This window comes from Lissotriton helveticus, chromosome 1_1, assembly GCF_964261635.1.
Source record: "Lissotriton helveticus chromosome 1_1, aLisHel1.1, whole genome shotgun sequence".
NCBI classification, from domain to species: Eukaryota; Metazoa; Chordata; class Amphibia; order Caudata; family Salamandridae; genus Lissotriton; species Lissotriton helveticus.
In genome coordinates, this window is record NC_136057.1 from 1,446,849,589 (window position 1) to 1,446,877,330 (window position 27,742).

The 27,742-nt window shown below is 49.4% G+C and overlaps 1 protein-coding gene across 9 annotated transcripts in view; it reads left to right on the top strand.

The window, feature by feature from the left end:
* Window positions 1-27,742, top strand: part of KMT2D (lysine methyltransferase 2D) — a 1,543,965-nt gene that overhangs the window by 558,134 nt on the left and 958,089 nt on the right. For 6 of the 9 annotated variants that reach the window (XM_078685770.1, XM_078685786.1, XM_078685782.1 and 3 more), the window contains 4 exons: window positions 25,536-25,586; window positions 25,723-25,935; window positions 26,133-26,399; window positions 26,708-26,842. In XM_078685770.1, the coding sequence (XP_078541896.1) occupies window positions 25,536-25,586; window positions 25,723-25,935; window positions 26,133-26,399; window positions 26,708-26,842 (666 nt within the window). Of the gene's footprint in view, window positions 1-1,715; window positions 1,755-25,535; window positions 25,587-25,722; window positions 25,936-26,132; window positions 26,400-26,707; window positions 26,843-27,742 lie in introns of those variants that run through there. The other 3 variants (XM_078685796.1, XM_078685799.1, XM_078685803.1) reach the window with 1 other exon arrangement.

Sequence of the window (27,742 nt, forward strand, 5' to 3'; positions counted from 1 at the left end):
GCGTTCCTCGTGGCCATTACATCGGCCCGCAGGGTGAGGGAAATTCAGGCGTTGTGTTGCCAAGAACCTTATACTGTATTTCATGCTGCTAAGGTTGTTATGCGTACTCACCCTAAAGTTCTTCCAAAGGTTATATCTGACTTCCATGTTAACCAGACTATAACTTTGCCTACGATTTTTCAGAATCCTTCATCTCCAGCGGAAAGGTCTCTGCGTTCCCTGGATGTTGGGAGGGTGTTGACATTTTTTTATCTGGATAAAACCGAAGATATTCGTAGGTCAGACCAATTGTTTATCAATTATGGATCAGTCAGGACCGGTCTTGCTACCTCTAAACAGTCTATCTCGAGGTGGATTGTGTCCTGTATACAATTGTGTTACCAAAAGGCTGATAAGACCTTAGGGGGTAAACCTAAGGCTCATTCCACCAGGGGCAAAGCTGCCACGACTGCTTTGCTGCGTAGTGTTCCAATTGCAGAAATCTGCAAGGCAGCCACTTGGAAGTTGGTCCATACCTTTGTTAAGCATTACTGTCTGGACACTGATGCCAGGGCAGATGCTCAGGTTGGGCAGGCTTCGCTGTGAAATCTGTTCGCACAGTAGTGGTGTTATTTCTATTTTCTCCACCGCCGCTTTGGTGTGGGGATGGGCTTGCCATTCTATTCACTAGATTATGACTATACACAAAGATCCCCTACTACAGAAGGAGTAGTTTCTGTCCTGTAACTCCAGTTCTGTAGTAGGGGTATCTCTGTTATAGTCATAAGCGCCCGCCCTCCTCCCCGGTGGAGAGTGATATTCATGTAAGAAATGCTACAGGTCTGGCGTGTTACGCCTTCAAAAAGAACTGAAAGTAAAAGGGACCTGCAGTGCATTCTGGGATACTGTGAGGCTTCTGGAAAGTTCTCTTAAAGGCACAGTATCCTGTTTTGAGCCACATAATGGCAGCCTATGGGCTTGTCTGTCCACTTCTTCCTCTCTATCATTCCAGAGGGTTTTGCTGTCAAAGGCAAGGTTTTCTCATTAAGAAAACCCTGGACAGGCTGTGCTGTTTGTGGATTTTGGTGGAATTTCTAGTTGAAGTACTGGACAGTGTAGCCTGTGGATATAGGCTGCATTATCTGTCTTTACATTCTCTCTTAAGTGTCTGTGCAGTTCTGCATGTTTTGACAATTTAAGAGATTATTTTTGATTGCTCCGGGGTCCGCGCACATGGGCGGGACTATTCACTAGATTATGACTATAACCGAGATACCCCTACTACGGAACTGGAGTTACAGGACAGAAACTACTCATTATGAGTTATTAATTTGCTTATACTCCCCCAAAATTTGATTTCTCTCATTTGTTGATTGTAATGTTTGTGATATTGATGTTTGTGATGTTTTTATAATTTTTGTAATGTTTAATGCAAAAAATTCATTTATTGTGTAAATATTGTGTGGTTCTATGTGTGTACAAAGCATATATAGATGTGTAAATATTGAAGTGTACAGTCCGTTTTCTGTTGCTAATTTGTGAAAATCCAAAAAGTAAAAAGTGATTGACATGAAATAATTATGTTGAGGGTTGGTATAATAAATTGTTTTCTAACCCTCTAAAAGAATTGTTTAAGTAATTGTGGTCTGGGCATTACGTGTTGTTGTACTTTTAAAAAGGGTCTAGCCCTCACCACTTATTTATGGACCTATCCCCTTTCGTTCTTACAGATATGAATGTCAGCAGCCCTACATGCCAAGAACAGATGCATACTGGTAAGTAGCATATTCCCTCCTAAGGGTTCAGAGCCTAAACCTGCTCAAAACACCGAAATCAACCCTATCCAAAGAACCTAGGCCCAATGAGCCTCCTTTGGATCCCAAACAAAAAAGACTAAGTATTGACCCTAAAACTGGACACCTCCAGGTCATTCTACCTAAAAAACAGAAGCTGGATCTCACAGAGAATCATTCTATACTTCTGAAGAAAAAGGACATGGGTACTAACCCTTCTCCCCCTTACATACTTCTCTCGCCTCCTCCTAACCCAAATTTAGAAATTACACCATCAAATTCACCACCACCTCCTCTATCACCTGACACACAAGATGAGGTCGGGGATGAAGTCCATAACGTGTCACAGGATGAGGACATACCACAGGACACTGATCCCTGGGAGAATTAGGATAGGGAACCAGAACAGGATTAAAACCCCGACCTGTATCCCTCCAGGCCCTCCCCACCTGACTGATAATATCGGCTATGTCCAGCTTATTAACATGGCTGCCCAATACCATAGAGTGGAGCTTCATACAGACCCTCTAGAGGAGGATTTCTTGCTTGAGACACTAACACACTCACAAAATTCTACTCATTCTCTACCCATGCTCAAGGGCTTGTTAAAGCATACAGTTGAGGTATCAAAGACCCAGTCAGAGCAAGAATAGTCACACCTATAGTAGAAAAGAAATACAAACCCGCTCCTACAGACCCGGCATACAATAACGGTCAGTTGCCCTTAGACTCTCTGGTGTAGTGCCTAACGCTTGCAAGAGAGCTAGCTCCCAGACTACAGGTGACGCCCCTCCTCCTGACAAGGAATCCAAACTCATTGATGCCTCAGGCAAAAGAGTGGCTTCTCAGGCTGCTAACCAGTGGCGTATTGCCAACGCTCAGGCTCTAATACCACATTACGGTAGGGCTCACCACGATGAGTTAGAAAAACTCATGCAACACTTGCCAGATGAGTATAAAACCAAAGCCAATGACCTCATTCAGGAAGGTAAGTTCATCACCAATACTTCCATTAAGTGCGCACTAGATGTAGCCGACACAGCATCTCATGCCATTAACACTAGCGTACTACTGCACACTTGGCTTCAAATCTCCAGATTCAAGCTGGGGGTACAGTCTTCCATTCTAAATCAACCTTTCGATAAACAACCTCTTTTCGGGCCAGCTGTCAACCCGTCCCTAGAAAAGATGAAAAAAGATAAGGATACTGCAAATGGGGGCTTTGCAATTGCCTTCTACCAGAAGTTCCTTTCGCCGCTCCTTTTATAGGGGTGGCTCAAAAACAATGTCCACAGAGAATACCTTCTCCTCTTACAAGGGCCAATCCCCCTCTTCAAGAGGTTATTTCCAAGGGAACTATAGAGGAAATAATAGGGGAACTCCACCCGCTCTTCCCTTGCCTATAAACAGTGACTTTCCTCTTCTACCCCCTTATCATTCCACTCCTGTCGGGGGAAGTCTCTGACAGTTCCTAACTGTCTGGAATTCAATCACCACAGACAAGTGGGTAAGACAAATTACCCAGTATGGTTACTGCCTGGAACTTACCAGCACTCCGCCAAGTATTCTTCCAAAACCATGTTTAATGTCACCAGAACATCTCACACTCCTGAAACAAGAAGTTCTTTCTCTGTTGCAAAAACATGCAATAGAACCAGTCCCTGTACTTTTTCATTCCAAAAAAGGACGGCTCTCTCAGGCCTATACTAGACCTCCGACAGCTAAATCTCTACGTTCAGTCAGAAAACTTCCATATGGTCACACTGCAACAAGTGCTCCCTTTGCTTCATCAAGGCGACTTTATATCCACTCTGGATTTAAAGGATGCCTACTTCCATATTCCTATTCACCCAGCTAAAAGAAAATAGGGACAGGCTCATGCCCCCTCCCACTGGAGGGTGGCATAATAGGGAGTGTATCCCTCCCAGGGAAGGGACCCATTGGTCCCTACCTTTTACCTACCTGTAACACCCCTAAATGTAGTATTTAGAGGCACCCCTGAACCTTGCTTCCTCAGACAAGAAGAAACTGCAAGAAGGACCAAACAGATGTGCAGCAGCTAACAAGAGGACAACTTCCACTGGCTTTGCCCCAGCCCTACCTGTCTCCACCTCGAACCTGAGTATAGGCCTGAGAGTGCCGTCCTTTTTTGGAATAAAAAATGTTTGTCCTCCTTAGACGTCACGCGTGGCTACGCATTTCAGGATTTAAGCAAGAAGTGCAAACTACTATCTTAAATCAACCATTCAACCAACAACAATTGTTTGGTCCAGAGGTAGACACAGCACTTGAAAAAAATGAAGAAAGACACTGACACAGTGAAGTCAATAGGCAGTCTACCCAAGCACGAAGCTCCTTTAGTGGGTCCTTCTACAGAGGAGGCTCCAAACAAGTTGGAGCAGACAATTCAGCTTCCTTTAAGACAAATACACAAACATCCTACAATAAAAGATACTTTAGAGGAGGTTATAGAGGCAATAACAACAAGGGAAGAGGTTGAGGTAACAACAATCAATCCTCTTCCACCACTAAACAGTGACTTCCTTCAACTCCCCCAACAGCATACCACTCATGTAGGGGGGAGATTACCACAGTTCCTACCTGTCTGGAATTCCATTACAACAGACAAGTGGGTAAGACAAATTATCCAGTATGGTTACTGCCTAGAGCTTACATCTACCCCTCCACATATACCACCCAGACAGCGTCCAATGTCCACAGAACATCTAACACTGCTCCAACAAGAGGTACTCTCATTGCTACAAAAAGACGCAATAGATTTAGTTCCATTGCAACATCAAGGAACAGTGGTTTACTCACTCTATTTCCTAATACCCAAGAAGGACGGGAAACTAAGACCAATTCTAGACCGAAGGCCTCTCAATGTGTATATACACTCAGATCATTTTCACATGATCACCTTACAACAAGTCCTCCCACTGCTGCAACAAGGCGATTTCCTCACCACACTAGACCTCAGACACCTACTTCCACATTCCCATACATCTTTCTCACAGGAAGTATCTCAGATTTGTACTACAAGGACAACACTATCAGTTCATTCAGGGTCACAATTGCACCACAAGTGTTTGCAAAGTGCCTAGCAGTAGTAGCAGCACATCTCAGAAGACAACATATCTACGTCTTCCTATACTTAGATGATTGGCTCATAAAAGCCAAGTCAGTCAAGCAGTGTGTCCTACACACATCTCAAACAATTCAAACACTGCACAACTTGGGGTTTACAATCAACTACACCAAGTCACATCTTCAGCCCTCTCATGTACATTAATACCTAGGGGCTACCATAAACACCAGTCCAGCCAGGATACAGAGCATTCAAGCCTTAGTCACAAAGTTTCAAAACCAACACTCTCTCCCAGCCAGAGTGTTCATGCAACTAATAGGCATGATGGCATCTTGCATTTTTATTGTACCATATGCAAGACTGCAAATGCGCCCATTGCAGGAATGCCTAGCATATCAGTGGAATCAGGCTTAATGACAACTTACAGACCTGGTGTTGGTGGAAAGCTGCACACATCGCTCTCTGCAGTGATGGAACACCAAAAACTTATCCAGAGGGCGGCCGTTCCTCGAACCTCTTCCACAAATAGTACTGACAACAGACGCATCCCTCACAGGATGGGGAGCCCATCTGCTCCACTATAAAACTCAAGGAAAATGGACTGCTCAACAAAAAGTGCTTCACATCAATCACCTAGAGCTGTTAGCAATATTCCTAGCACTGAAATCCTTCCAAGTACACGTACAGAACAAAGCTGTCTTGGTCCGCACAGACATGACAGCCATATACTACATTCAAAAACAAGGAGGCACACATTCCCTGCAACTGTCCCAGCTCGCTCAGAACATTTGGAGATGGGCCATTCCACAAAACATATATCTGCTTGCAGAACACCTTCCAGGAGTTCACAATCAGATAGCAGATCTGTTAAGTCGACAGACACAACAGATTCACAAATTGGAACTACATCTGCAAGTTCTTCTACCATTCTTTCACAAGTAGGGTCATCCAGGCATAGATCTGTTTGCCACACACGAAAACGCAAAAGGCCCAACCTTCGCCGCCAGGTTTCCACACCGGCTGTCCAAGGGCAATGCGATATGGATGAACTGGTCAGGCAGATTTGCGTACGCTTTTCCGCCAATACCACTAATACCACTAATACCACTAGTAGTACGCAAGCTGAGACAAGTCTCTCAAACTCATCCTAGTAGCTCCCACTTGGGCACATCAACCGTGGTTCACCACACTGCTGGAACTCTCTCTAGTTCCACACCAAAGACTGTCTGACACCATCCATACTAACGCAGAACCATGGAGACATCAGACATCCAGATCCAAGTCAACTGAATCTGGCTATCTGGCTCCTGAAGTCTTAGAGTTTTGTTACCTTAACCTGCCACCAGACTGTATGAATATCATTAAAGAAGCCAGAAGGCCTACTACTAGAGCTTGCTATGCTGCAAAATGGAAGAGATTTGCCATTTACTGCACTAATAATCAAATTGATCCTCTAGATGCTTCCATCCAAAATATCATCTGCTACCTTCTCTATCTACAAAGATGTAATCTAGCATATTCATCTATACGTATCTTGCAGCCATTGCAGCATATCTACAAAACAGACAACATAAGTCGTTATTTAGAGTACCTGCAATCAAAGCTTTTATGGAGGGATTAAAGAGAATCATTCCTCCTAGGTTACCGCCCTCTCCAGTGTGGAACCTAAACATTGTCCTTACAGGGCTCATGGGGCCCCTTTTTGAACCATTACATAAGTGTAAACTGCAATTTCTCACATTGAAAACAGCTTTTCTTATTGCTATTACCTCTCTTAGGAGAGTTAGTGAGATTCAAGCTTTCACTATACAAGAACCATTTTTACAATTACACCGTAACAAAGTGGTTTTGCGTACTAATCCTAAATTTCTTCCTAAAGTAATTACTTCTTTTCATCTAAATCAATCAGGGTTGCCAGTGTTTTTCCAAAACCCAGACTCTGTAGCGGAAAGAGCTCTACACACACTAGATGTAAAAAGAGCTGTTCTTTATTACATTGATAGGACCAAATCCTTTTGTAAAACAAAGCAACTGTTTGTAGCTTTCTCTCCACCACATAAAGGCAACCCCATCTCTAAAGCAAGAATTGCAAGGTGGATTGTAAAATGTATACACATATGCTATCACAAAGCAAAACTTAGATTAACAGTTCCTCTTAGAGCGCATTCCCTAGCAAACTAGGAGCCTCCCTGGCTTTCTTGGGGAACATTCCCCTAGAAGACATCTGCAAGGCAGCAACATGGTCTACAACACACACCTTCACTAAACACTATTGTGTGGATGTGCAAGCTAAGCAGCAAGCTGCAGTAGGCCAAGCTGTCCTCAAAACTTTTTCAAACTACTGCAACAGATACAGGTGACCACTGCTAGGGGAGACACTGCTGTACAATCGATGCACAGTGTAAGTTCATGTGGTGACATTAGAATACTCTGTAAACCTGGTCTACATACAGACCACAAGAAATGGGCCATTCATTAAGAGTGAACGCAGGTGGGTGCCTTATGAATAAGGCTTCCGGTTTCATAGTATTTATTTTTGAAATTTCTGTCTGTATCCATATTTATTTTTGTCAACTTTATCTGTCTATCCCTATTTATTATGGGTTTTGTGAAAAAAATAAAGCCGAAACTGGTATATTTCCACATTTATTTACCCAATAAATATGGAGTCCTGTTTGAATGCCTGCCAGGTTTCAGCAATATGAACACTGCAGAAGATAAATCAATGCAATTACATGAAAATATGCACATTTCTGTTTCAGCCTTGTCCATCTTTACTGCTGTTTAAGCCTCTTTACTAAAATTCCTTTCTTTTTTAACCCTCTTACCTATCAATCCACACAGTTATTGGCCTGGTAGCCATAGCAAAGTGTATTTAGAATCACTCAAAAAGTACCTAATTTCCGTTTTTATCCACATTTAAAATAAATAGACAAGAAAATAAATGTCTTGATCTGTAAAAATCAGTAAAAACTGAAAACAGGAAGCCTTACTTAAGAACTGCAACACTGAAGCTGTCCCCCAAGCCGTCAACCAATGTTTGTGTTGAGAAAGTTGAGGGACCATACTATGAAGAAGCGAGGGGAGGCCCTTCTGGTAACTGGGAAGCCAAGGTAATCAGTCCAAAATATGTCCTTGGAGGAATCCAGTGTCTGTGATCAGCTATCTCTAGGGCCCTCTGTGAATCCCAAACCCAGGAGACACACTGCACCTAAGCCAGCCTTGTGAAGGGGTCTGTACTCCCAGTGCAAACACTGACCTCTTGAGAGCCAGGCTTTGAGCCCAGAGATTATACCGAAATGGTGTGAAGTCTTAATTGACTACTGCCATCAAGACCATTCTGCCTTGAAAATCACTTTTGGCTCTAGAAAAACGTGACGGACAGTGTCTCGCTGCCGAGCAACTCTCTGGAACGGAGGTGGACACCAACTGTCTTGCCTCCTGCTTGGATGCTTGGAGCCAACACCATTACAGGAACAGCCAGATCTTGGGCAGATGGATCTATGTCCATCCTGTAACAGGACACATACTTGAGTTCTTCCTTCAGCAGATACCAGAGCGACACATACACCCAATGAAAAGTATGCCGAGGCATTCTCCATACCAAAGAGGCATACAATTAAGGATCCTAGTCCATCACTACTACATCAGTCACTGGCAAACTCTCACTTGCCATCACATTAAGCGCATGTTGGTTCGTACACACTGAGCATGTCCTAGACATACCAACTCCTACAGATAATGGAGATGTCTCACGCCATGATTATAGCATGGAGGTCACAGGAGGATCTATTACTTGCAGATCTATGCTATAAAACCATCAGATGACACCACAGCATATCATGTGGTCATTCAGAGAGCAGCTGACCAGCACGAGGATAAATTACATGTAATGGAAGAGGAGTTTTTGGTGGAGACACTCCAAAATGAAATGCTCTGTCCAGTTCCTTCCCATGCTCGGAAACTGGACTGTGTGCGCAGTGGACAACTTCAAGGGACATGCAAAAACAAAGGTAGTGACCCCAAGAGTGGAGAAAAAAGTCAGCACTAGAGGATCCCTTGTACATCAGAGGCCGGCTGCCACCAGATTCCTTAGATGTCCATATAGCTGGGAAGAGGGCCTTTGCATCGAGCACTGGAGCTGCATCACTAATAGACAAGGAGAGTAGGAGAATTGATGCTGCTGGCAAGAGTGTAAACAGTCTGTGCAACCACACAGTGAAGCATCGCCTATTCAGTGGGCCCATTATTCAGATATCACTGGAAAAGGATGGAGAAACTGCTGAAACACCTGCCGGCGACCTATCAGAAAAGAGGCAAGGGGTTAGTTGACAATAGGTTTGGGGGTAGGAGGCGAGAATCCTTTCTAATGTCAACATCCAATGCACACTGAAAGCTAGAAAGTGCCCTTTCAAGCCAATGATGATCTAGGAAAGCTAGTATGAATATTGTGTGTAACGAGGTTGGAAGTGGGGTCTTCTAATATGTAGGATGGAGATGAGATGTTGTTTCTATACTTTCTTTTAATGATTTTTTTCTGGACCCCTTGGACCGTCAGGTTAAACCTAATAAAATATGGTTTATAAACCCAGCAGTACCCCCAGTCACTTTATGACCGATTTTGTTTTTTTTCTAGGCTGTTGTCACTATTTTTTCGAGTCGATCAACTCCTGGTGCTGTAGGGATGCCCGGTTTCAGGTCCTGCGGGGAGTGTCATCGTATGATGTCGGTGACGGACCCGCACCGCGTGTGTCTCTACTGTCTGGTGCATGACCACAACCCCAAGTCCGTGCCGTTCAAGGTCCCAGTCCCGTGGGAGGTCGAGGGACCAGTCGCGGAGCCATCACCATCGATCGTCGGGATTGAAGTCTTCGCACTCTGGGTCAGGTTAGACGAAGCAAAAGAAGTGGAAGAAGCGCCATTGCTCTCCGGGTTCCCCTCTCCTGTCGGGCTGAGGGTGTGGGTGGTGCCACTTCGCGGCTCCAGTTGAGCCTACGCAGCCGCCGTCAGCCTACCCACCCTTCCCGGGTCAGCGGCGACTCCAGCGCAGCTGCAGGAATTTCTGTCAGCCATGGCCCGCCTCTTTGGCACAGTGCTCTCTCAGGCTATTGCTGAAGGGAGAGATGCAGCCAAGTTCACAATTCGATGGGCCTTGACACCGCCGAATCACTGGGCAGGGCAATTTCCACGACAGTGGTGCTCCGTCGCCACACCTGGCTGAGGGCTACTGGCTTCTCTGGGGATGTCCAGAACACTCTCATAGATATGCCCTTTGATGGCATACGCCTTTTTGGCAACAAGGCAGATAGTGCGTTGGAGCGTTTTAAGGACTCGCAGGCTACGGCCAAGTACTTGGGCCTGTTGGCCACCCTTCTGCTTTTTACTCCTTTCGTGGACACGGAAGGGCACCCCTATACGTTCGCTTCAGAGCCACAGGCCTGCGCAGCAACAGTCTCAGCGCGGACGTGGAAGCCGCCGTGGCAGGTCAGGGGGCCAGCGGGCGGGTCAGTTCACCTCTACCCCGGCCACCACTGCCTCCAAACCTTCCTAGTCCGGTCTTTCAGGCCCATCAAATGCCAGTGGGCGGCAGGATTTGCCATCACCTCCCCCACAGGCGCACCATCACTACGGACAGGTGGATTTTACAAATAGTCCGAAGTGGCGACTCCCTCCCCTTCGAGACTACCCCTCAAGCCATGCCACCCCAGTACCATCGCATGTCCGGGGATCATTTGGCATTTCTCCAACAGGAAGTTGTGGCCCTCTTGGGCAAGGGGGTCGTCGAGCGTGTTCCAGCGCCAGAAGTAGGACGTGGTTGCTACTCCCACTACTTTCTGGTGCCCAAAAAGGACAAGTGCCTGCGTCCCATTTTCGACCTCCGGAACGTCAATCGCTTCCTGCGGAAGGAGAAGTTCAAAATGTTGCCTCTAGCTCAGGTCATGTCTGCCCGCGACCCTGGAGACTGGATGGTAGCGTTGGATCTGCAGGACGCATATTTCCATATTCCTGTCCTGCGGCCCACCGGCGTTACGTATGTTTTACTGTAGGCCACGAGCACTTTCAGTTTACCGTGCTCTTCTTTGGCCTTACCATTGCCCTTCGGGTGTTCACGAAAGTGATAGCGGGGATCGCAGCTCATCTACGCAGATCCGGGATTCCAGTCTTCCCCATCTAGATGACTGGTTGTTGAAGGCGGGCTCGCCCCAGGCAGTCGTCTCCCACCTTTCAGCCTTTATCCTGGGTTTCGGTCAGGATGACCCTGAGGCTGCTGGGCCTCCTGGCCTCCTGCATCCTGCTGGTCGATCACGCCTGATGACATTTGCAGGCTCTGCAGTGGGACGTGAAGTTCCAGTGGGCGCAGGTGGCTCACAAACCGGCTTTGGGTCATTGGCAGATCCCCTCTCCCTTCCCCAACCGGAGCACACAGTGGTGACTGATGCGTCCCTCCTGGGCGGCCACATGGGCGAGGCGGAGATCAGCGGCCTCTGGTCTCTGGCGCAGTTCTGGCTCCATATCAACCTTCTGGATCTCCGGCGATCCGACTTCCATTCCAGGCATTCCTTCCTCCTGTCAGGGGGAGAGTAGTGCAGGTGTTCACGGACAACACCACTGCCATGTGGTACTGCAACAAACAGGGCGGGTGGGGTTGTGGACCCTATGCCGGGAGGCTCTGCGCCTCTGGACCTGGATGGAACATTAAGGCTTTAACTTGGTTTTTCAACACCTGGCAGGTTCTCTGAATGCCAGGGCGAACAAACTCAGCGGCCGGTCCTTGATGGATCACAAATGGCGTCTGAACTTGGTCGTGGCACAAGGGCTCTTTCTACAGTAGGGAGAGATTTTGTTAGATCTATTCGCCACCGAAGAGAACGCGCAATATCATCAGAACTGCGCGTTGGAATTTCCAAGACTGCACTCGCTCGGTGATGCTTTTCGTCGCGAGTGGAGCTGCGGTCTGTTGTTCGCCTTTCCGCCTATAACACTTCTGCCCAGAGTACTGAAGAGGATTCGGCGTGACCGGGCCCAAGTCATCCTTATGGCTCCGGATTCGGCACGAAGATACTGGTATCCCGAGCTACTCAACATGGCGATCGATCCCCGATCCGACTGCCTCTTCGGGAGGATCTTCTGTCGCAGCAGCAGGGGACGGTCCTCCACCCGAACCTGTCCAGCCTCCACCTCCATGTGTGGAGATTGAGCGGCGACATTTGACAGCTTTTGATCTTCCTCCCGAAGTCTGTGATGTCATTCTGGCAGCTAGGCATCCCTCCACTAAAACGGTATACACCTGCAGATGGAACAGGTTTGTGGCATGGTGCACAGCTAAGGCTGTGGATCCCCATTCTGCCCCTCTTTCCGAAGTCCTTCTGCTCCTTTTTCTTTGGCCCAGCAAGGCTCTGCTCTGGGCACTATCAAAGGTTATCTTTTGGCCATCTCCGCCTTTCTACTGCTTCCAGATCAGCCTTTTCTTTTTAAGTCCCTGGTTGTTAACCGTTTTCTGAAAGGCATTACGCACACATTTCCTCCTGTGCCGTTCATCATGCCTCAATGGGACTTAAACCATGTCTTGACATATCTGATGTGCGCTCCCTTCGAGCCACTTCATAACTGTCCTTTGCGTCTTCTCACTCTCAAGACGTCTTTCCTGGTAGCTATCACCTCTGCCAGAAGAGTGAGGGAGCTCCATGCTCTTTCTTCTAAACCTTCTTTTACTTTCTGTTCATCCGGACAAGGTGGTTTTAAGGACCCGTCCTTCTTTCCTGCCAAAGGTTGTCACGCCCTTCCACATCTGGCAGACCATCACTTTGCCCACCTTCTTTCCTCCTCCGCATCCTTCAAAAGAGGAAGAGAGGCTCCACCGTCTGGAGCCAAAAAGTTCGCTCTCGTCTATTTGAAGTGCACACAACAGTTCCGGGTGGATGACCATCTCTTTGTTGGTTACTTGGGTGTCAAAAAAGGTTGGGCCGTGCTCAAACGTACCATCTCTCGGTGGGTTGTTCTGTGCATCAAAGCATGTTACTCGTTGGCTAAGAAGGAGCATCCTGTGGGGCTGCGTGCCCATTCTACCAGGGCGACGGCAGCACCTACTGCCATGGGACGTGGCGTTCCATTGCAGGACATTTGTCAGGCAGCTACGTGGGCTTCGCTGCACACATTTACCAAGCATTACTGCCTTGACAGTCAAGTCTGGAGAGATGGCTTCTTTGGCCGTTCTGTTCTCCGTGACTTTCTGCTGTGACCTTGTTCGCATAGATCTGTAAGAGACATCAGTTAGTGATAGATTTCTTACCGACCCACCCATCCTCCCCGTTCTGCGAACTGATTTCAAGGGTTAAGGTCATCCCTTTCAAGGCCCTAGTTTCATGGCACCAGTGGTCAATTTATTGCATGGCTCTGCGTTCCTGGTACGGAAATTCGGGTACAGAACTGACGTCAGCGGACATGGTTGGCACCTAAGTAGTCTCCGTCACGTCATCTCGGCGCTTACGACGCCAGTGACGGACACGGAGCTGCACGACGCCACCTACTGACGCGCAGGGGTACTGCTGATGACTTTCTGGTGTGATCTTGTTCACAGACCCACCACTGGGGTTGGTATTGCTGGGGTATCTATTGTAAGGTAAGGAATCTATCACTAACTAATGTCTCTTACAAATATATCTTTACACACGTAGTAACTTGTGCGTCAGGAGGCGCTGCGCCTCTGGACATGGCTGGAACATCAGGGCATTTCCCTGGTGGTTCACCACCTGACAGGTTCACTAAATGCCAGGACGGACGAACTCAGCCGCACTTGCATGATGGATCACGAATGGCGTCTTCACTCGGAAGTGGTGCAAGGTCTCTTTCAAAAGTGGGGAGAGTCTTGGTTAGATCTATTCGTCACCGAAGGGAACGCGCAATGCCAGCAGTTCTGCACTTTGGAATTTTCAAGGCGCCACTCGCTAGGCTATGCTTTTAGTCGCGAGTGGAATTGTGGTCTGTTGTACGCTCTTCCGCCTATACCACTTCTGCCCAGAGTGCTGAAGAAGATCAGGTGCTACCGGGCCCAAGTCATTCTTGTGGCTCTGAACTGGGCTCGAAGAGTATGGTATCCGAGCTACTCAGTATGACAATCGATCCCCCGATCCGACTGCCTCTTCGGGAGGATCTTCTGTCGCAGCAGCAGGGGACAGTCCTCCACCCGAACCTGTCCAATCTCCACCTCCCTGCGTGGAGATTGTGTGGCGGCAGTTGATTCCTTTTGACTTGCCTCCTGAAGTCTGTAATGTGATTCTGGCAGCAAGGCGCCCCTCCACTAAGTTGGTATACGCCTGCCGTTGGAACAAGTTTATGCCATGGTGCACAGCAAAGGCTGTGGATCCCCTTTCTGCCCCTCTTTCAGAAGTCCTTGTGTTCCTTCTTTCTTTGGCCCGGCAAGACTCTGTTCTGGGCACTATCAAGGTCTATCTTTCTGCTATTTCAGCCTTTCTCAGGCTTCCTGATCAGTCCTCTCTTTTTAAGTCCTTTGTTGTGAATAGATTCCTCAAAAGCATTACTCACCTTTTCCCTCCCATTCCTTTTGTGATTCCTCAGTGGGACATGAACTTGGTTATCAAATCACAAATAGCTTTATTCTATTTAAGAACTAAATCATAAAAGCACAGTTTAAACACATTTATGTACATTTCTAAAAAACATTTTCAGAGTAAAAAGTTACATTTACAGGTAAAAAAATAATCAGGGTTCAGTTACCCCTGTTAATTTTTTGTAATTAATGACACTTTGTAAGAAAGTGGTTCTGTATATACTGAACCAAAGTAAGGTTCAGTGTACACAGTCCACAGTCCCCAGAGGTATGGCAGACGCTAAAGTTAGATATAACCGTACTCTCTAAAGTGGTAGCTTGGTCGAGCAGTAAGACCGTGTCAGAGGACAGTGTAAAGCATTTGTTGTACACACTCAGTCAGCAAATGGTCTTACACACTCAAGAACTGACCTCTAGGCCAATTGTTTTGTATATAAAAATATATAGTTTATTTTAGAACCCCAAAAAGGTACCATAGATACTTTCTCAGAATGAGATGTTGCAATTGAATACTTTCAAAGAGCAATAGACTTTAGAATGCAATAGATACAGTTGTTGCAATATGCAACACAAGTTAAACACAAAATAACATTGAGCTCAAAGGGATGTTTTAAGTAAATGCAATAAAATCACTTTACAAATGTTTTGTTACTCAGGGCTGGATCCTGGATTCAGCCCTGGTGCTTTTCCTTTAAACATTTGAAAGAAATCGTTTTTGTTACACAGGCGATTTTTAAGGAATATTCGAATGTTTTGAAAATCAACCCTTAAAAGAAATGTTGGTGAAAACCAAGCAATGTATTCCTATGGGGGAAAATCGGGTTAACAGTAAATCACGGTTATTATTACGTTTTAGGTTCAGTGCTGGGCTCAAAGATACAGCACTGATCTCTCATGATCAAAGGTGAGTAATTATATTTTTGATGTTCGCACGATTTTTAAGGATTATTTCAAAGTTGCAAAATTCGACTCTTAGAAGAATTTCCAAGTGAAACCAGCCAATGTTACCCTATGGAGAAAATCAAGTTATCGGTCTTTGGATAAGTACTAGGCTGGCAGAGTTAAGGTTCTTGGGGTAGCCTCAGGGGTCCCCCAGGGTCAGGTAAGTACTGTTGTTACACCCTCAGCGGCACCTGGGCAGCCGGGTGCAGAGTGAGTAGGCCCAATGTTATCCTATAGAGGATAGGGGACCTTCGGTTGGTGGCTGCTAGCAGCCAGGCCTCGCGGCTGTGGGAGCTGAGCTCCTGGTCACTTACACAGGGCAAGTGGGAAAGGAGAATAGGATTGGTGCTGCACTCCCAGTGGCACCCGGGCGGCTGGGTGCAGAGTGCTTTTGGGCCTTCGGGCGCCCAATGTTAGTCACTGGGAAAGCTGGAAGTTGAACAAAGGCTGCAGGCTCGGGGACGGAGATTCTTCAGGTGCGACCACCACTTCGAGAGGTAAGTTTGAGATCTTGGAGGATAGGTAGACACCCAGGAGTCGGGCGCAGGGGGCCTTGGGGCGCCGAGTGCAGAGGTGTCTTTTGACATCGGGAAATCTTACCCTCAGTTTGTCGCGGTTGGAGGGGTCCCTTGTTGTGAGGCTGCAGGCGTCAGGAGCGTCCAGGAGGGTCCTTGGCCACTGGATTTCAGGTCACAATCGCCGGGGGGATGTCCTTGTGGTCTTTGTTCACTCAGGCACAGACCGGGCTCAGCGGGTGCAGAGTGTGCTGGATTTGCGGTTCCTGGCTGGCACCTGGGTGTTGCTTGTTTGAGCAGAACCACTGCTCGTGGGAGTCCCAGTCTTTAGATTAGCAAGGCTATCAGGTCCTCTGGGGTTTTCTGGGTTGCTGACCACAGGAGACGCTGGGGTTTAGCAGGAGCAGGTTTGAGGGTCGACAGTCCTGTAGGGCTGGGGCCAAGTCAGTTGGTGTTGTCCTATTGTTAGCAACTGCTCGGCAGGTCTTCTTTCTTCTTGTTCTTCTTGTTTCAAAATCGGGATTTGAGGAAGGAAGGTTCAGGGTGCCCCTAAATACTAAATTTAGGGGTATGACCGGTAGGGCAAGGGCAGGGACCAATGGGTCCCTGTCCTGCGGTGAGTACACCCCCTATCCTGCTCCTCTTCTGTAGGAGGGGGGCAGGGGCCTATCGCTGATTGGGTAGGACTGCCCATCTTCAAGATGGCGGGAGCCTGGAGTTATGCTTCACCTCGCCTATCCCACCTGTGGGGTGGGGTTGGCAGAGGCTGGCAACACCCCCTTTTCTCACTTAGGGTTTCCCGCCTGTCTTCCCGCCAGAGTGGGGGTCCGAACCGGTGGGTGCCAGTTGCTGAGTACAGCAATTGGCCTGGGGAAGCTCACAAAAGGCGGCATGCCTTTGAAGCTTCCCCTGCCCATCATGGGGGAGGAGGCTTGGCGCCTTGTCCCAGGATGTGCATTGTTTCAGGGCCCCGAGAGCGGCAGCCTTTCGACCCAGGGTTCCAGAAACATGTCTGGTGGTGGAAGCCTCTGTAACCACGCAGTCAGGACACTGGGAGTTGGTTAGATTTTAGGGGTCATCTCTAAGATGCCCTCTGTAGTGCATTTTACATTAAGTCCCACACTGGCATCAGTGTGGGTTTAATGTGCTAAGAAGTTTGATACCAAACTTCTCAGTCTAGCCATTTTGGTGCTGTGGAGTTCGTAATGACAACCTCCCAGCACAATATACTCCTAATGGGAGCACTGCACTTAGTGCCCAGGCATGGCCCTGGGTACCGTAGGGGCACAGGGCTCATGCACCTGTGCCCACCCCACTGGCAAAGTGCACCCAGCTGGAGGGGTGACTGAGGTATGCCAGGGCAGTGGGTTTGTGGACATGGCACACAGGGATGTGTGACACCACTGGGGTTGGTATTGCTGGGGTACCTATTCTAAGGTAAGCAATCTATCACTAACGTGTTTCTTTCAGATGCACAAGTTACTTAACTTCGGTAACTATAAGTATAAGAAACATTAGTTAGTGATTGATTGCTTACTGCCCCACCTATCTTCTCCGTTTCTGCGAACTGATTTCTAGGGTTAAGGTCATCCCTTTCAGAGCCCTAGTTTCAATGCACCAGTGGTCAGTATCTTGCATGGCTCTGCGTTCCTGGCGCGAAAAGTCGTGTACAGATCTGATGTCAGCGCCCGAGGGCGGCATCTAAGTAGCTGCTGCAACATCATCTCGGCGACCACGACGCCAAAGACGGATGCAGAGCCGCATGACGCCAACTTCCGACGCACAGGGGTACTGCTCACGAAACCTTTCCAGATCCAATCTGACTCCTGGGGGTAATTCTAAGGTAACAAATCTATCACTAACTAATGTTCCTTACAGATATATTGTTACCGAAGGTAAGTATCTGAAAGAAACAGGTTAGTATTAGATTCCTTACCTTAGAATATCCCCAGGCGTCAGTCTGGATCCGGAAACTTTTGCGTAGCAGTACCCCTGCGCGTCGGTAGGCGTCGTCTGCAGGCGTCCCCTGCGGCTCCGCGTCCGTCGTCGGCGTCGTGCGCCGTGATGACGTCGCTGGAGTATATAGACGCCGCCTCCGCGCGCTGACGTCAGTTCTTCTTTTTTCCGCGCCAGTTAGCGCAGATCCGAAGAGCAGTACTCCGGTCTTTTGACCAAAGTTTTTTGATTAACTCTAACTCTTAAGGTGCCGGTAGGATGCCCGGTTTTAAGAACTGTGACGGGTGTGATCGCACGATGTCGGTCACCGACCACCATCGACTCTGCCTCCGGTGCCTGGGCGCGGACCACGACGTGGAGTCCTGCGTCGACTGCCGGGCCTTGACGAGTAAGGCTAGACGGGAGCGGTCCCGCAAGCTACTCGAGCTCCGGGTGTCTGCCCCGCGTCGAGAGCGGTCCCGGTCCGGCCGGAGGTCGAGGGAGCGGTCGAGAGAACGGTCGCGGAGCCGCCACGAGCGCTCCGGAAGTCGTCACCATTCCTCCGGTTCCTCAGGTAAGAAACAAGAAGTCGGGGCGTCGTCATCGCACCCCCGACTCCCCCCCCGACGCTCGCGCGATGCGGCCGGGGGTTCGGGTAGCCCCACCCCCGCGGCCCCGCGTGGGTCGCCGACACTGCCTGCTCCATACCCGTCGGTCCCTGGGCAAGGCGCGTCGCGCGAGGAGATAGAGGAGTTCCTCATGGCCATGAGGGCGCTGTCTCCTCCGGCGGGGCCTACGGCGCCTGCGGGCCCGGTGGTCCCGTCCGGGGGCCCGAGCGGTTCGGGTGCTCCTGCTCCGACGCCGTCGGGTGCTCCGGCCCCGACGCCGTCGGGTGCTCCGGCCCCGACGCCGCCGACGGCTCCTGCCCCGGCGCCGCTGGGTCCTTCAGGGTCGACGCCGGCTGGTCCGCCGGCCTCTCCGGCGCCGATTCCATCGGGGCAACCCATGGTGCCGCCTCCGCGCGGCGCCGCGACTCCGTCGCCGGCCGGCGTCGGGGCTCCGGCGCCGGCTCCGGGCGGCGCCACCCCCATTCCCTCTCCTACTCCGGACGCGGAGTCGGACCGGCGTCGGCCGACGCAGAGTCCGGCGCCGATGGGGCCCATTGGCCCCGAGGAGCCGGTCTACATCGTTGACTCAGAATATGGTGAGGATGAAGATTATGGAGAGGGTTGGGAGGGGTCTGAGGACCCTCTGTCACGCGAGTGTCAGTACGACGTGGACTGGACAGGTGACTTGGGTGAGGCCAGTGGTCTGGACGATTCTCCTAACCCTGGTTTTGTCTCGCCTCCTACTGTGGCTTCGGAGGCTGGGGCTGCTTATTCAGTGGTGTTGATGAGGGCTGCCAAGGCTTTACGCCTTGAGCTCCCCGTCGCTAAAGTGAGGCCTAACATCCTCACCGAGGTCTTCAAACCGCAGTCATGCCCACAGGAGCCTCTGCTGCCGTTCAATGAAGCCTTGACAGACGTTCTTTTGGGCACGTGGTCCAGGCCCGCTTCAGGTTCGCCTGTTGATAGGAACGTGGCCAGACGCCACCGTCCGTACGACCCTAAGTTCCTGTCCACCCATCCCACCCCTGAGAGTCTGGTGATCCAGGCCTCAACTTCCCAAACCGCATTCCCGTCGGCCCCGCCCGACCGGGAATCGAAGAGGTACGACCAGTATGGAAAGAAGGTCTTCTCGTCCCTGAGTCTGGGACTGCGGTCTTGCAACACCGCATGCCTCTTGGGCCGCTACACCCACTCTCTGTGGGATACGGTCGCGGAGTGTCTGCCGCAATGCCCGCAGGAGGTACGGGACAAGCTCGGCCAGGCTATGATTGAAGGCCGAGACGCGGCGAGATATTCCATCAGGTGTGGTCTTGATACGACCGACTCGCTGGGCAGAGCGATGTCCACGACGGTGGCGATTCGTCGCCACGCCTGGCTGAGATCCGCCAACTTTTCGACGGATGTCCAAAATACTTTGATGGACATGCCGTTCGATGGCAGTCGCCTGTTTGGCGACAAAGCGGACCACGCGCTTGAGCGCTTCAAGGACTCCAGGGTCACGGCCAAGTCCTTGGGTCTCTCGACCCAGCGCCAGCAAACGGGTTCGTTTCGCTCCTTTCGTGGCCAAGGAAGGGGCGGTCCCACACGTGCTGCCAGCCACGAACCGCAGAACACTTCTCAACGCGGTGGCGGCCGTGGATTCCGCCGTGGAGGCGGTCGGGGACAACGGCGCGGTCAGGCCACACCTCCCCCCGCAGCATCAGCCTCCAAATCCTCCTAGTCCGAGCTTTCAGGCCCATGTGACGCCAGTGGGTGGCAGGGTTCGCCATCACCACTCCCGCTGGCGCACTATCACATCGGACAGGTGGGTGCTGCAGCTCGTCCGAAGGGGCTACTCCCTCCCCTTCGAGACCACTCCTCCAGCCATGCCACCGCAGAACCACCGTGTGTCGGGGGACCACTTGACACTTCTGCAGGAGGAAGTTACGGCCCTCTTGGCCAAGGGGGCCATCGAGCGCGTTCGTGGGCCAGAAGTAGGGTGTGGTTGCTATTCCCACTACTTTCTGGTACCCAAGAAGGACAAGGGGGGCCTGCGTCCTATCTTGGATCTACGGAACGTCAACGGCTTCCTCCGGAAGGAGAAGTTCAAGATGTTGACTTTGGCTCAGGTCTTGGCTGCTCTAGACCCGCAAGACTGGATGGTGGCGTTGGACTTGCAGGATGCGTATTTTCACATCCCCGTCCTGCCGGCCCACCGGCGTTACCTGCGGTTCACGGTAGGCCACGAGCACTTTCAGTTTATTGTGCTCCCATTCGGCCTTACCAGCGCCCCACGGGTGTTCACGAAAGTGATGGCGGTGGTCGCAGCTCCTCTGCGCCGGTTAGGGGTTTCAGTCTTCCCCTACCTCGACGACTGGTTGTTGAAGGCGGGCTCGCCCCAGACAGTCGTCCACCACCTTCAGATGACGGCAGACCTCCTGCACGAGCTGGGGTTTTCCATCAATGTGCCAAAATCACACCTGTGTCCCTCTCAAAAGCTCCTTTTCATCGGAGCGGTTCTCGACTCGGCGCAGTTTCGGGTTTATCCTCCGGAACGGCGGGTCCGGGATATACAGGCTTTGATTCCCATCTTTCAGCCGTTATCCCGGGTTTCGGTCAGGTTGACGCTGCGGCTGCTGGGGCTGATGGCTTCCTGCATCCTTCTGGTGCATCACGCCCGGTGGCGGATGCGGGCTCTGCAGTGGGACCTGAAGTTTCAGTGGGCCCAGCATCAAGGCAACCTATCCGACCATGTCCTGATCTCGGAGGGCACTGCGAGACAGTTGCAGTGGTGGCTTACGGACTGCGATTGGGTCAGAGGCAGATCCCTCTCCCTTCCCCAACCGGAGCACGTAGTTGTGACGGACGCGTCCCTCCAGGGCTGGGGAGGCCACTTGGGAGAGGCGGAGATCAGAGGCATCTGGTCTCCGGCGGAGTCCCGGCTCCATATCAACATGTTGGAGCTGCGGGCGATTCGCCTAGCACTGAAGGCATTCCTCCCCTTTGTCAACGGGAGTGTAGTGCAGGTGTTCACGGACAACACCACCGCCATGTGGTACTGCAACAAGCAGGGCGGAGTGGGGTCGTGGACCCTTTGCCAGGAGGCCCTGCGTCTCTGGCAATGGCTGGAACGTCAGGGCGTGACTCTGACGGTTCAACACCTGGCAGGTTCTCTGAACGCCAGGGCGGACGAACTCAGCCGTCGGTGCTCGGTGGATCACGAATGGCGTCTGAACTCGGACGTGGCGAAAGGCCTCTTTCTGCAATGGGGAGAGCCTTGGTTAGATCTATTCGCCACAGAAGAGAACGCGCAATGTCATCAGTTCTGCGCGTTGAAGTTTCCAAGACGGCACTCGCACGGCGACGCCTTTCGGCGCGAGTGGAGTTGCGGTCTGTTGTACGCCTTTCCGCCTATACCACTTCTGCCCAGAGTGCTGAAGAAGATCAGGCGCGACCGGGCCCAAGTTATCCTTGTGGCTCCGGACTGGGCTCGAAGGTACTGGTATCCCGAGCTACTCAGCATGTCAGTCGGTCCCTCGATCCGCCTGCCCCTTCAGGAGGACCTTCTGTCGCAGCAGCAGGGGACGGTCCTCCACCCGAACCTGTCCAGTCTCCACCTCCATGCGTGGAGATTGAGCGGCGACAGTTGAGGCCATTTGACTTGCCTCCTGAAGTCTGTGATGTGATTCTGGCAGCCAGGCGTCCCTCCACAAAGTCGGTATACGCTTGCCGGTGGAACAGATTTGTGGCATGGTGCACAGCAAAGGCTGTGGATCCCCTTTCTGCCCCTCTCTCCGAGGTTCTCCTCTTTCTTCTCTCTTGCCCAGCAGGGCTCTGCTCTGGGCACTATCAAGGGCTACCTTTCTGCCCTTTCCGCTTTCTTAAGGCTACCTGATCAGCCATCTTTGTTCAAGTCCCCTATTGTAACGAGATTCTTGAAGGGCATCACGCACATGTATCCACCTGTTCCGTTCGTGATGCCTCAGTGGGACTTGAACCTGGTTCTGACTTTCTTGATGTGCGCTCCCTTTGAGCCGCTTCATTCCTGTCCTCTCCGTCTCCTGACTTTAAAGACGGCCTTCCTGGTTGCCATCACCTCTGCCAGGAGAGTGAGTGAGCTCCAGGCTATTTCTGTCAAACCTCCTTTCATGTCCATTCATCCAGACAAGGTGGTTCTGAGAACTAGACCTTCTTTCCTGCCCAAAGTAGTTTCTGCTTTTCACATCGGGCAGTCCATCACCTTACCCTCCTTCTTCCCGCCTCCGCATCCTTCAAAAGATGAAGAGCGGCTCCATCGTCTGGACCCAAAACGTGCGCTTTCATTTTATATGGATCGCACACGCCAGTTCCGGGTGGATGACCAACTGTTTGTTGGCTACGTGGGTGAGAAGAAGGGAAGGGCGGTACAGAAACTGACCATCTCTCGGTGGGTCGTCCTGTGCATCAAAGCGTGCTACTCTTTGGCTCGGAAGGAGCCTCCTGTTGGGCTGAGAGCCCATTCCACTCGGGCCACGGCGGCTACTACTGCCCTGGGCCGGGGAGTCCCCTTGCAGGACATTTGCCAGGCGGCTACGTGGGCCTCGCTGCACACCTTTGCGAGGCACTACTGCCTGGACAGTCCAGTCCGGAGGGATGGCTTCTTTGGCCGTTCGGTCCTCCAGGACTTTCTGGTGTAGGATTGTATTGGTTCGCAGACCCACCACCGGGGTTGGTATTGCTGGGGTATCTATTCTAAGGTAAGGAATCTAATACTAACCTGTTTCTTTCAGATGAACAAGTTACTTACCTTCGGTAACGATATATCTGTAAGAAACAGTAGTTAGTATTAGATTCCTTACCGCCCCACCCATCCTCCCCGTTCTGCGAACTGATACCTAGGGTTAAGGACATCCCTTTCAGGGCCCTAGTTTCAAATGGCACCAGTGTTGGTTCTCACATGGCTCTGCGTGTTCTGGCGCGGAAAAGCTGTGTGCAAAGAACTGACGTCAGCGCGCGGAGGCGGCGTCTATATACTCCAGTGACGTCATCACGGCGCACGACGCCGACGACGGACGCGGAGCCGCAGGGGACGCCTGCAGACGACGCCTACCGACGCGCAGGGGTACTGCTACGCAAAAGTTTCCGGATCCAGACTGACGCCTGGGGATATTCTAAGGTAAGGAATCTAATACTAACTACTGTTTCTTACAGATATATCGTTACCGAAGGTAAGTAACTTGTTCAACTTGTGCGACAGGCAAATCCTATACTATTAACACGAGTTATAGAATTTCAGAGGTTGCTTCCCCTTTACCACACCACACCTCACGTCCTCTGACAGGGAGATTAATCACTCAGTTACTGCGAATGATTGCATCTTTTAAAAATGCTAAATGCTCACTGTCTATAGGAGTATCTGTCCAGGGAGTGGTCACTTGTGATGGGTTGGTGGTAAGATCTAGTGTTGGATGAGCCCATAGTATAGCACAAACTGAATGGTGGAACAGTAGTTTTTCACTTGCGGGACTACCTCTTGCTTCCTGCCTAAAATGATCGCCCAATTGCATGTTAATCAAAATATTAGTTTAACAAGCTTCTTTCTGCAACCTCAGTCAGTTGCAGTAATAGGATTACATGTATTAGATATGAAAGGAACCCTTGAGTATTACTTTGATTATACAATAAGCAACTTAGTGGCTTTTGCCAAACCCCATTTTAAAACCCTTAATTCCAAGTCAGATCTTGGATAGTTGAGCTCATTCAAACGTGCTCTGCCATAGCTAAATGTCCACTAAATACTGGATATAGGGCACATTTGACTCACAAATAAAGAACCACTGTAACTTCCCTAGGAAACATACTGCTTGCTGATGTCTGCAAAGCTGTGAAATGATCGGTACTACCCACCTTCACAAAGCATTACTGTGTAAGACATTTATGCTGGCCAAAAAGCTCAGCTCAGCTCACGTATCCTTAAAACGGTAGTCCAAACATCATCTGCTCTGAAGCCACCCACTGTATTGAAGAGGTCACTGCTCTTGAGTTTGTGCCTAGCATTTGCTTTAGTTACGCGTGCTGCAAGGAGAAAATATTAATTACCTGTGACAGCCGGTTTGCAGCCTGTAGTGCTATAGATTCTTATGCACCCTCTCACTTTTCTGAGGTAAGCTTATGTTGAGGTTGTTAGAACATAAACCCGAGGCAATAAAATCACATTCTCAATGCACCTGTACACATAAGCTTTCCTGCTTCACTTAACTCAATGTGTCTTCTTTTACACTTTTGGGGTGAAAGAAACAATGTGGAGCTAAAATCTTTTCCTTCTGCATTGTGGGTTGCGGGAGGGATACTGACTAATGTCGAATCTGAAACCTTTTACTTCATAGACTAGCAAGTTTCAACATCCATGCTTAACATCAGATATCAGGGGTGTGCAAAGCACGTGACTATAGCACTACAGTCTGCTAACTGATAGTTAAGGCTAAATAACATTTCCTTTTTCCAGCTTGAGTCTATTACGGATTTCTGTACGATTCACTCTCGTCCTCAGTCGTAAGGTCACTGACACAAACATGAAAGACGCTGTACTGAAGTGAAGCAAAGTGATTAATTACAAATGTCAAAACAATAGGGAAAATAGAACTAAAGATTGTGACCATGTATTGATTGCTTCATTATGGGCTCAGGTTCAGTTTCAAAGGGGGTTAGCATTACTCTGTCTGGATGGCTCCAAAAAGGGTAAAAAAGGGGAAGAAAATGGAAATGTCTCAGACCTACCTTCTAGATGGTGAAATAATGCACAGCATGTGATCCCAGTAGTTCCAGCCTGAAAACTATTTGTACTCATAAGCATCGTTTTCATTTCTTAATGTTACGGTGGGAAATGAAGGAAGTTGCTTCCCAGCAGGAGGTTTTAGTAAAAGTTGGTAAAGGAATTAATACGCAAAGACAAAGCCAGGCCGCCTAGAAGTTGTTACAGCAAATGGTGAAACTGGAAGGCTGGATATGCACAATAGTCTTATACTGCTATAGTATCCATGTTACGCAGTTTATATTTTTTGGGGAGGGGGTTGGTTTGAATGAAGTGAACTGTTGGGCTGAGCTTTGTATCTGCAACATAACTCATGTTCTCCTCTTTTATCCCTTCAGTTCCAGTCATTGTTCCAGAAGTAGTTGTAACTGTGAAAGTAAAAGAGCCAGGTAAGCCACTGTTGCATGGGTTTTTTGTATTTCTTTAGAGCTACTGTGTGTTGGCTCTGACCTTCTTTAATGTGGTTGTGATTTAATTACGCTAAGAAGTCTAATCTCCTCCTGTTGTCTATATTTTTCTTGGTAGAGCCACAGTTTTTCCGGTTTGAAGGTGTCTGGCTAACAGAGACTGGAATGTCTGCTCTGCGCAGCCTCACCTTGTCACCAGTACAGAAAAGGAAGCAGCGACGCTCTCGTCTCTCTACAAGTGGAGAATTGGGCATGGAGTCTGTAGACCTCACTGTCCAGGATGACAAGAAAGAGGAGGGCGAGATGGAAGTGGATGAAATGAAAGTGGAAGGTACACAAGCAAACCTGGGGATGTTTAGAGATCTTGTCTTCCTCTGGCATGTCCGAAGGTTGCTATGATAAGTGGATGGTGCCTATCAAGCGCTCTGCATTTGCAAGGGCAAGGATTGGCCCTCCACTAACACAGTATTCACATTACCAGTGATAAGTAGAGACTGGCTAATGCATTTTTTTTTTGTGTCTTGATAGCAATTAGTGAAGACCCAATGGACTGTGAGATTAAGCTGGAACCTCCTGGAACTCCTGAGCAGGATGCAGGCAGTGGACTGGAACCTGGGCAAGACTTCTGCAGTGAAATGGACCCTGCTCAGGAGGGAGTTGGAGAGATGGAACCCGGGCAGGAAGAAGGAGTGGACCTTGAATCTTCCCGGCAAGGAGACTGTGAGATGGAGCCGGACAAAGGATTAGAGGAACTGGATGATAGCAAGAAGAAGAAGAGAAAGCCATATCGGCCTGGTGAGGAGTGATTGCTGGGTTATTTAATGTGGAGCAGTCACCTATGGTACAGGAAGGATAGTTGGCAGAGAAGGCAGGGGATATGTACAGAGATTGGTGTACTTCACAGCCATTTTCTTACACTTGCTAATGTGGGAGCAATGTGTGTGAAATTCTGGTCTATTGGGTTGAAAACAGGAACGGAAAAATGACATGGTTTCAGAGAAAGCTTTGATTTATTTTAGATGGACTGATGTTTTCCTTTGTGTACATGAATGCCTGGATCAGTATCTGCTTTTCATCGGGGTTTTTGTCTTCTCTTTTGAAAGGAATTGGTGGCTTCATGGTGCGGCAACGCAAATCTCACACGCGGACCAAGAAGGGGTTGGCAGCTCTGTTTGAGGCACAGAGGGAAGCAGAGTTGGAGGCCATGGCCCTGAATGCCGAGTTGCAGCAAAATGACGGTACAGTGAATATTTGGAACAATAATGCATTCAAATAGGAGGCTGTAGTGGGAATTAGGGTTGGTGCTCCAGTTAACTTATGGTTCCAAAACCTTTCAACTTAAACGTCAGGGTCTTTTGCTAATTTAATTAGCTAATGTGGTCTTAATTGACAGAGAAAGTGTTGACTGCACAGATCTGTAGATGTATGTTTTGTGTTTGTCTATTTCACATACCATGTTAGTACTTGTGCATTATGTTGGGTTGAGAGTTTCCATTATAAGGGTGTTTTTGTTTACTTAGTGTGCGCCACCTTCGATAAAGCTGCTTAAAACTTTCCAATAAAAAAGTTCATCTACTTTGAACTTGTCATGGCAAGTTTAAAGCAGATCTGTCAATAAGGGTTCAAATTAAAAACTAAAATGGGAGCAAGAAAAGTTCCTGAAACAGTTTGTCTGGCTGCAATATTGAAATCTATGATGTGGCTGCCATTAAAAAACGGCAAGGCATGGTCCTCAACCCCTGGAGTAAGAATTTAAAAAAGGGACAGTAATGTTTGAGGCATGTGAGCTGTAGATCACATGCTTTGCATAGCCCGCCATGTAGTAGTGGGTCTGGATGTTTCCACTTTGTTTTTGTTCGAAGAAGTCTTTTCCAGTCACGCGGTAGGTGACTCCTCCTTTCGGGGATGGTGCGCATGGGCATCGGCTCCATTGTTAGATTGTTTTTTTTCTGCCATCTGGTTTGGATGTGAATTGCTGCGCTCTGGTTCGGCACAGTTTCTTGGGTTCCCTTTGCGCAATCCACTACCTTCAAAGGTATTGTTTCTCGATCATGTTTCCCATTCTCCGCTTATCGTTTCGACTAAAAGATCTTCAATCAGAAAACTCGTGGAGGGCCTTGGGTCTACCCGCGCCGGGC